Consider the following 10,000-nt stretch of genomic DNA (forward strand, 5'->3'; position numbering starts at 1 on the left):
ACCCTGTAGTTCGTACAACCCAGTATTCTTAACACTTATTGTTGCTTATTCCCAGAGTTTACAATTTAAAGTTACAGCGATTGAAAGGTCGTATTGATGACCTAAGTGGTCAAAATCAGAAACTGTTTGCAACGTCAATAGAGTGACGAGTTGCACATAAACATGGGACATGGAATTCAGTGAGAGGTTTTCAGAGTAGAAGTCATTGAAGATGACTCAAGATGATGTATTGCGAGATTCTAGTAGGGCTCAAGAGATATAGCAGGAATCAACCTGTCGGTGGATATATTCCCATTGTTTACAGGCATACAAGAGTTTTGTGATCGAGAGTTAAGTAAGGAGTTCTAATTGATAGTGTAATCACGGTTTTAGGATTTCTCCAAGAAATTTCATCTTTCGGCTAAACTTTCTTTTGCTGAAGGAGGAGGGTGTTATGAGGATCAGAATTACATTTAGTTTATCTGTCATGCAATTCCAGCACGTAACAATACATGCATAACTTTATTTATACTCGAATCAATTGGAGCTTGTTAGGCTCCTAGCATATTCAGCTAATGTGTGTGCGTTTTCATTTGTATCCACTTTGGAGAGCGTTTTCAAATCGATGCGGTTTCGATGAATACGCTCATGGTTTTAGTGTGGACAGAAGGCCTAAACGCATCGAAAAGTATGCGTTTCGGAAACGCATTAGTGTGGATGGGCCTTAATCGTTCTAATCAATTATCGTTCGTTAATTTGTTTAATTTTTTATTCAGCCATTCAATTCTCCCATTTCCGCTTTTCCACAAGGAGTGGACTTGAATGATCAGGAATTCCTTTAGGAACAGGTTTTCTAGATCACATAATGAAGATAAACTGATATAAACTGACCTTCTCAATATTCTGCTGCCCAAACTTGACTTGAAGTTGCACAGGTCCGTTACGATCCTTGTGAAGTTCCGCGGCCTCTTTCTCTCGAAATACCCAAACCTTTATTCCTGAGATTTGCCTGACCGGGGAACTTGCCTCCATCAACACAATACCATCCCAGACGCGCTGTTTTGCCACCCCACCACTCCGTGACTGAATTTTGTCAAATACAGTTTTGGTCTCAAAGGTTATGAAGCGAACGTCGACATCTCCGTGAAAACCATCACTCTCAGCGGATCCAATGTGAAACCCTGGCAAGGAATCTACGTCAGGAGGAGATCATCAAAATTTCTTACTAAAAAGGCTGACTTGAAAAATAGGACTGATGCCGAATAAAAAAAATGGATTATTCGTAAACGATCACCGAACTGCAAGCCTGCGTGCAGACAGTGTATGAATTGAACGCTGGTAGTATCAGCGTTCAATCCGCAATTCATAAACCGTCTGCACACAGGCTACGAACTGCCAAATTTTTGTCATCTCAGGGTGTGTGCTATGTCTTTCAAATTCCATTCACTTGAACTTTAATTTGAAACTTAAATTGGATAGAACGAAGCTTTCGTTCTTAATTTTTGGAGCCACCTGAAATGCACAAATGTTCGGCCAATTTTTCTAGATATGATACGAAAATTTTGAAAAAGTAAAATGGATGTGTTTTGAAAAACATGGCTTTCCTGCAAAAGGCAACTTTCACGATAGCGTCATTTGTCTACAACTGCCAGAATAGACCTTTTTCGTTTGTACATTTTGTTTTCACAATACAGATCATGTGATAATACTCAGGAGGTTTGGTCCTTTGTTTTGTTCATTAAAAAGAGTGTATGCAAGCGTGAATATGTCTGCATGCACTCTTTTTAATGAACAAAACAAGAGACCAAACCTCCTGAGTATTATCACATGACCTGTATTGGGAAAACAAAATGTACAAACGAAAAAGGTCTATTATGTTTGTTTTTGTTTTGTTTTTTTTTTTTGTATTCCCAACGGGGTAAAAATAACACTGATAGCGGTAATTAGCACGAGACAAGCAAAACCCGTAGGGTTCTGGTAATTGCAGTCAAATGGCGTCATCATGCAAAGGTCCTATTGATACTCGTCAAATAAACCTGACCACGGAACAGGACCTGACCAGGACGACCACCACGTCGCTTAAAACCGAAGAAGCGAAGTATGACTCATTTCCCTTATGACTCTTACAGATTGAACTTTGTATGTCTGAGTCACTTGGGAATCTATGATTTCATGACGTCCTTACTGCAAAGCGCTATTGCAATAAAAAAGGATGTCAGACCTAAATGAAAGGTGACGTGTATGGAATCCGATCGCAGATGGCAAGAACATTTGGTCAAAATCTGCTCTCGAAAATTAGAGTACGTAAATGAAGAAGGAATCCACTCTGTATTCCGAAACCGGTCTTACAATCTGATACAGCGTCCTCTGCAGCGACCCTATCAGAAACACCATGATCAACGTGAACGAGCGTCTTTCCTATTACTCCTATTGTCGCTTACAGGAAGGACAAATGACTAAAGAACTTTTTGTCAGAGCTTCAATTTCTCCTCAAACTTGAAACCACCTAAACCTCTCAAATCCTAGGAAAGCACTGGTTTCCTGGGCCGGGTTCCTGAAAGGTGTAATAACTCTATTCCAGGGATAAATGTGCCTTATTCCAGGCACATTTATCCCTGGAATAGGGTCATTACACCTTTCAGGAACCGGCCCCTGAACATTCCGCGACAAAGCATAACTAAACCTAATATCTCTTAATTCCCAAAATAGAAAGGTCACGAGCTCTTACACCACCACCAGTGGGAACCACATTTCTTTCGCCTTCAAAAACTAAGTGGAATTATTTACGGTAAGGAGGGTGATAATATCACAACTACTGAGTACGAGTTCAGTTTCCATATCGATGCACGAATCTGTACTAGCGGTAGGCGATAGAATGTGATATATTACATGGAATTTAAATCAGGCTGACAACATTTTATATCTTCAGCTCCCACGACCTGCTCCCTTCTGACCTTGTAGCTCAGTCGGAAAAGCAGCGGTAATCTAACCTGAGGGTCGTGGGTTCAATTCCCATCCTGGTCAGAATTTTTCTCTGTCCTTGTGTGGGCCCATTTCCATTAGAAGGGCTAACGCTCACGTGGTTCATATGGGTTAGAAACCTAGCACTTCACATTACACTCTAATCAGTTAAGTCTGTTAAAATGTAAGTGCTAAACGGCCACCGTTTGCAAAACGTAATCCTTCCCTGACGACATTTAGAGCCCCCCGACGCACTGTTGTTAAGGGCTGACACTCTATATCAATTTTTGATCCTTTTTCCTATTGCTATCACCCAATTCACTCTTACGTATTGCATCACTGCCCGCCTGTTTCTTCGAAAAAGACAACTGTCGAGAAATACAGCACTGAAACCAGATCCTGTGGCTAATTATGACAACAAGAACAGTAATATAGGACACTACCTAGCTCAGTTTGAAGTCTCTGGTAACCAAAGTACCTTGAAGCCATAGTTTGTCCAAAAAAGCCACGATATTTTAGCCACTAAACAAAACTAAACTGTCATTTGATGAGTTACGAACGCTGATGAAAACGAAAGGAAGAGAAATTTGTTTTTACTTTCGTACTGCGACAACACCCCGTTTGCCGCTTTTTGCAACCAGGATATGGGAATGAAGCCAACGTTCTGTGGACTTTAATTATATTGTTTCCATTTATGGCATATCAAGGTTGACAACATGCCAGAATGAAACTATTTGGGTTTTATCCATCAAAATTGGAAATATTGTATGAATTGACGTCAGAGGTTCGAAAGTGCAAGAACACAAACAATACCGGAAATGGAAAAGGAATAAGATGAAATATCATGATACCTAATTTTTTGGCAAAATATGCTCAATTCGTAAAATTAAGGTTGGGTATTTCGCTATCAAAGGTATATGATCCGCAATCAAAGAATTAACGGCTGTTCTAGGTTTGTTGGTGGATAAGGAGGGAGGAACAAACCTCACCTCACTTAGATCGATCTCTAGTTCGGACCCCAGAAATACTCCACCAGCTTTTACCATCTCATTGATTTCTCCAAGCGAGTCCTTTCGAAGAAATAAATCGAAAAAGTGAATATAAATTCTCATGTGAAAGGACTTTGTTGACCAGTTCAAAGCATCTCTTGTGAACTCAAGATTCATGTGTATCAAACCTACAATAGTTGATTAATGAAAGGTGCAAAGTCTTAAGAAACGTAATTGCCTTGATACTGAAATTTTGATTTCAAGTTGCGATAGCACTTGGAGTTACAATTCGATGACCGTTTGCCAATTTCTTGCCTACCTTCATCGATAGTCAGTATCCTATGGAGACCGCTAGAATGTTAAATTTATGCCCACTGGACATTGAAAAGTCTGTTGTGTACCAAATAGAAACTATCATTTTGTGTATGAAACAGATAGAAGTGTCAACCTAATTATTTTTCATAGCAGTTTTTATGTTTAAACAATTTGTTTGAATTCTCGCATTTTTCAAATTAATCAAAAATCGCTGAAGCGATAAATGTTTTCCCTTCCGACTTCCACGGATTTACAGACAAATCGCGGAACTAGAGAGCAAAATGCACTGGTAAACATTAAAACGTGCAAAACAATGTTATCTTCACTCCAATCACCAGGATTTTGAATTAAATCTGTGATCTCTTCAAATGAAAAACGACAAGGATTCCAAAAAGAATTGACATCTATTTACAACAGCAAGCAAAAATGCAGATTACGTCATTGTTGTGTGATAATCAGATATCATAACCATTCGCTTCATCGTGGCAGGAAGCAAATCCATTACTCCTTTAAAACTGAGATGTCTCTACTAGTGATTTTCATGATTCACTCATGATCAAGTGAACTATTAATTACAACATCCAATTATATGCCGTAAAAGTGTATAAACAAATGAAGTCATTTCATCAGTGGATCCGAAGATATACTGTCGCAGTTGAGGTAAAGATTGAAATGTTCTGAACAGTGCGTGGCACGAGAGGTTGTTAAAACAATTAGTGGTTGAGACTAAGGTTATTTCATTAGAATAGCGACCTAATATGTGGATATTCCGATTAATGTAAATTTGGTCAGTAATTGGCACAATGGAATTTATTCCTATGCACTCGAATAACTATCAGACTAAACAGTGACGTTCTCCCCTTGGTCACCAATAGATACTTAAAGACTTCCTACCGAAGTGATCCTCTGACAGTGAGTTGTCCGTGTCTGACAGAAGTGGTTGTTTAAGTTCGGCCAAGGAGTCTCTGTTAAGAGCAGACATCTTTGTTTCGTGAGGGGCCTGTTCAGGTTTGCTGTTGTTGGCAGCAGACTGCTTCTGTTACGAATAAAATAGACGCTAATGTTTGGCAACGATGTTGCGCTAGAGGGACTTACCCATTTAAATTGAGGTCTTTCGACTTCCTGTCTGTCACGCAATAGTGAAATATCATCATGATATAAGCACGCAAAGGGTGCATGTTCGTACTGTTTGAAAGTCTATCTTAAAAATAGGTACGCAATGCGTACATGTGGTAGTGCAGTAAATTGAAACAGTGCTTTATTCCACAACCGTCAACTGAGCTGCATTTTGTTTTCCAGGACGTAATATATAAAGTACTTAACCCAGAAAGATTGAAGAAAATAAATGGGAATCGAGAAACATAAGCTTCCAGGCTGACATGAAGTTCAACTTCTTTTTCACAGACACACTGAGCGTCTGACACGAGAAACGTTCGTTGAAGTTAAAGGTAAGCCCTGTCCGGGGGTGGGGGTAGTATCTAGATGGGAGACGTCAACATATACGACTTAGACCGCTCGTAGTTCCTTCTGAGTTAGTCGAACCGCCGGCTTCGGTCACGCAAGCGAGCCGAGGGGGGAATGATGATTGAGCAAAGATATAGGGAATGCACGATCGTGTAACAGTCGAGTTCAGAATCTGCTAATCTAATTAGTGAAAGAGCTGACAGGTGGTTCCGCCTCTTTTATTAGTTATGTAAATAAACACTAAACGGCGTGGGAATGTCTATGTGCCTGTCGAACTCAATCAACTATTCCGAAAGGAAACCGCAGAAAAAAACTACTATATTTAACTTAATTTTGATGTTGGAGCGTGTTGGCAAGTTTCGACGGTGTGATGTTCGGGACACATCAGTGAAGTCAGAATACAGAGCTTGTTCTGCAGAAAAGATGACTCAATACTTGTTTCAAGCCATGTCCTTCATGGAAGTAATTGGTACGTTAATAAAACGAAAGCTAACAGGTTGTATTACCCCGTTGAAAATAGTAAGGAACAATAAAATATACACTGATAAAACTTATATCGGTAAGCAATTTAACCAGTATTTTATTAATATTGGCCCACAGCCGGCTAGTACTATACCACAAAATAATAAAAGCCCAATGCAGTTTACCTTCATCTAGTTTTCTTATGTCTTTAGTCACAGAAGCTCAAGTGAGCAGTCTATTCTCCAGCCTGAATGTACAGAAAGCATCATTAGATCTTCCAAATAAGCTTATTAACATTGCTGGTGAGCCACTATCAAAGCCCCTAGCATATATATTCAACCAGTCTATGGCAACTGGCATAGTACCCAAGTTATGCCAATATAGGCCACTTCGGAAAATACCCAAATACTCTATGTTTGTTGCGCGGGGCCCCCCCCCCCCCCCACCCCCCACCTCCCTCAATTTTGCTTAAGCGTTGTTTCCAGTTTCTCTTGGGACTTACAATTGTCTCAATTAAGAGTAAAAAAAAACTATGATTATTCAAAATTTGGGGGGACACACAAAGAGTATTATGATACTTCCCGAAGTGGGCTATTGCCTCCCTGTCTCCATTTCCTAAAGTTCTAGAACGTCTAATTTATAGTCAACAGAATACACTTTACAAATATCAATTTGGCTTTATAAAGGGATTTTCAACTGAACAGGCTATCCTAGAAATGGCCATTGATAATAAGAAAATCACATATGGCATTTTTCTAGACCTCTCAAATGCATTTGACACGTCTGTTATTTGTGTGGCATTTGACACGTTTTCTTTCTAAGCTTTCCGCCTATGGAATCCGAGGAATACCATATAATTGGTTTGAAAACTACTTGCAGCAACGTACAAAGTATGTTAAAATTGAAGATATTAAATCAAATACGAAACAATAGTTTGTGGGATACCCGAAGGTTCTACCTTAGGGCCTCTGTTATTTCTACTTCATGTTAATGATCCCCCAAATTCTTCCTCTAGATTTTCTTTTGTATAATTGCTGATGACACTAATATGTTTTTCTCGAGTAGCTGTTTAAACGAACTGGAATCTGTTGTCAACATCGAACTAGCACTAGTGTTGAGGTACTGCGCATCTAACAAGCGGTCTGTTAAAGAAAACAAACTATATGCTAGTCTTAACATTGAACGTAAGTCATTTGTTAGGCCCGTTTCAAACGTCGAACTTTTCATGTGCCGAATCTAATGCAAACGAGAAAATTCTATTGTTTTTGCTCATTTGCATTAGATTCGGCACATGAAAAGCTCGACGTTTGAAACGGGCATAAAATAATTGAGAGTTTACATAGATGAACACCTAAATTGGGAAGCTCAGATTCAGGAGGTAAATAACAAACTAGCAAGGAATATAGGAATACTTTATGACGTACGAAAATATGTTGACCTAAATGTCCTTAACTAAGCAGTTATATTATGCTCTTGTCACCTTCTTAAATTATGATATCATGAGCTGGGGCAGTGCATGCAAAACAAGACTCACAAGGGTATTGCCTAAACAAAATCAATGTGTACGGTGCATGTTCTTTGCTCACAGGACAGAAAATGCTGAGATTCTCTACTTAAAATCTTGGAATTAAATAATATCTACAAGTTGAGGATAGCACTCATTTTGCCCACAAAATTCAAAATGATAAAAAAGGTAACCCAGCTATTTAATGGGTTCACACTAGCCACTAAGTCTGTCTTAGCCTAAGTCAAGCCAAGTCACCCTAAGTCACCTTAAGTGTTCAGACATATCTAGAAGACAAATTCTTTCCGTGCAAAGCTGCCATCATTAACGATAAAAATAACAGATAAGGTAACTAACATCATAAATGTGGTGAGGTAGTCACGATCCATTTTAGCGAAGAAGTTGAGATCAAAATGAGACCGAGAAGCCGTAAAATCGCTGTAATTGCAACTGTTGTCTGTTCATTAAATTTACAAAGGTTGAGAGAGTAAGTGAGTAGTTGTTCCTGAAATGAAGCATTATTGCCATGGACTTTTTTGGTTACACCCCACATGTTGTTCTTTTCTTAGATGACAAAATTTATTAATTTATTACGTGGTTTGGAGCTGCAGCTAGAAACAGTGACAATCCCATGCATAAGGTCTCATTGGGTTTGGCAGTAAAATATTTTAGAAAAATGCTTAAAGCTTTTATCAAAACTTCTGGTATTGGTCCTGCTGGACTTCAAATATGCTCTTCCATTTTGAACAAGGAACTTGTCAATCAACCTATTATAATATTTGCAATATGATCTTTGGATAGTAATTAATTTCTATTTCTTATCCCATTTTGTGCAGATATCCTGTCTCTCACATAGTTTTTGAGTTTTTATTTCCTGTAGTGTATCTTTATTATAGTTAGCACTCATCCCCACAAGCATGTATTATTGCTTTAATAATAAATAAAGGATATTGTTGTCTTAAATAAAGGATATTGTTGTCTTGTCTTGTACATAATGCCCAAACAGCCTCAGTTGTATTTGCATTAGATTCTGAATGTTACGTTTAAAGGCAAATCATTAAAAAGTGTGCACAATTTAAAGGAGCCCAGGAAAAAATATTCAAACTATTCATGGATTTGAGGTTCCTGAAGCAGGCAAACCTTGAAGAGTTTATGTGACCATATTTGGAATACACAGGGAATGTTCAAGTCCACAAGATTCCTTTTCTTTACATTGAGAAGTACTGTAACAGCTGTCAGGTTACTCAGATGGAAATTTGACAGGCCTCAGCTGTCCAGTTTTACTCATTAGTGGAACATAGTATTATAAAGTGCTTTTATTACTTTGATTTTCTTATTCTTCAGTTGAACCAAAATGAATTGATGATCAATCATCACCTCCACTATTACTATAACTGCTCTTGCTTTTAGAAAAAAAAATATCAAAGTTGAAGCTGGTGGCTCAAGGAGTAAATTGTGCAAAAAAGTTACGTTAAAAAGACTATAATGGTATTTAAATATTATTTTAGAACAATTTTGCTTTTGTCCTTAAATCAATGGGAACCTAAACATTAGGATGCAATCTGCTCAGGAGGAGTCTTCCCTATAAAAATGACAGGGTACTTGGAATTTTTTTTACAACAAACCTTGAAGGTAACAGAGTCTTGTTTCGTGGACGTATCCGAAAGAAATCTTAACCCTACAAGGAACCAGTTCTAAAGTGACAATTGACTGGCATTTCATAATACGGAAGTAAAAGTTATTGCCGGCATACCAAATTCTACTACAGTTCCAGATGTTTTTTAGATTGATATCCTTAAAGGTACTACAACTCTGCCAGCAGACCTGTTTGATCTTAGCATGGTAAGCGCTACAAATCCACAAATTTTGCCCCAAAAAGGTAAAACAAGAACTCCTGTCATTTTTGTAAGGGAGTCCCCCTTGGGCAGTTTGTTTACTTTACCACCACTTGCTGCATTCAATTTAATTTATTCACCCTTGGGAATGGTAGAAATAATTAGTATTATTAAAAGAAATTGCTAAAAATTCAGCACACCTGTTATATCTAAAATGTTATTATTAGTTAAAGTATTTTGTATATATGGAAAGGTACCAGGAATTATTTCTGTGAAGTCTTATCCAGAAAACTGCATTGTGGGATTATTCCCCTTTCAAATGTAGGTTAGTATGCAGAAATACAGAAATATGAAGTTATAAGAGGTTTTTAAAGTTAAATCTAATGGAAGGGCGGATTAAAAACTTATCGAAGCAGCTGTGATGCTACCAGAGTCCACAAAGAGAGGTTCGATAATTTATTGTACTGGAAGTATTTAATAGGCCAACTTGA

At 38.2% G+C, this 10,000-nt stretch overlaps 2 protein-coding genes across 16 annotated transcripts in view; one reads left to right on the top strand and one right to left on the bottom strand.

The window, feature by feature from the left end:
- LOC138038910 (uncharacterized) overlaps positions 1-5,395 on the bottom strand; it is a 35,030-nt gene extending 29,635 nt beyond the window's left edge. The window contains exons 1-2 of one of the 5 annotated variants that reach the window (XM_068885004.1): positions 5,340-5,395; positions 871-1,172 (exon numbers count right to left, since the gene is read on the bottom strand). In XM_068885004.1, the coding sequence (XP_068741105.1) occupies positions 871-1,172; positions 5,340-5,343 (306 nt within the window). In that variant the 5' untranslated portion in view covers positions 5,344-5,395. Of the gene's footprint in view, positions 1-870; positions 1,173-3,383; positions 3,492-5,138 lie in introns of those variants that run through there. The other 4 variants (XM_068885000.1, XM_068885001.1, XM_068885002.1 and 1 more) reach the window with 4 other exon arrangements.
- Positions 4,716-10,000, top strand: part of LOC138038908 (uncharacterized) — a 44,684-nt gene continuing 39,399 nt past the window's right edge. For 9 of the 11 annotated variants that reach the window (XM_068884989.1, XM_068884993.1, XM_068884994.1 and 6 more), the window contains exons 1-2: positions 4,716-4,904; positions 5,544-5,692. The gene's annotated coding sequence lies outside the window, so the exon portion shown is untranslated. The remainder of the gene's footprint in view (positions 4,905-5,543; positions 5,693-10,000) is intronic. The other 2 variants (XM_068884990.1, XM_068884992.1) reach the window with 1 other exon arrangement.

Source organism: Montipora capricornis, chromosome 2 (genome assembly GCF_036669925.1).
Source record: "Montipora capricornis isolate CH-2021 chromosome 2, ASM3666992v2, whole genome shotgun sequence".
NCBI classification, from domain to species: domain Eukaryota; kingdom Metazoa; phylum Cnidaria; class Anthozoa; order Scleractinia; family Acroporidae; genus Montipora; species Montipora capricornis.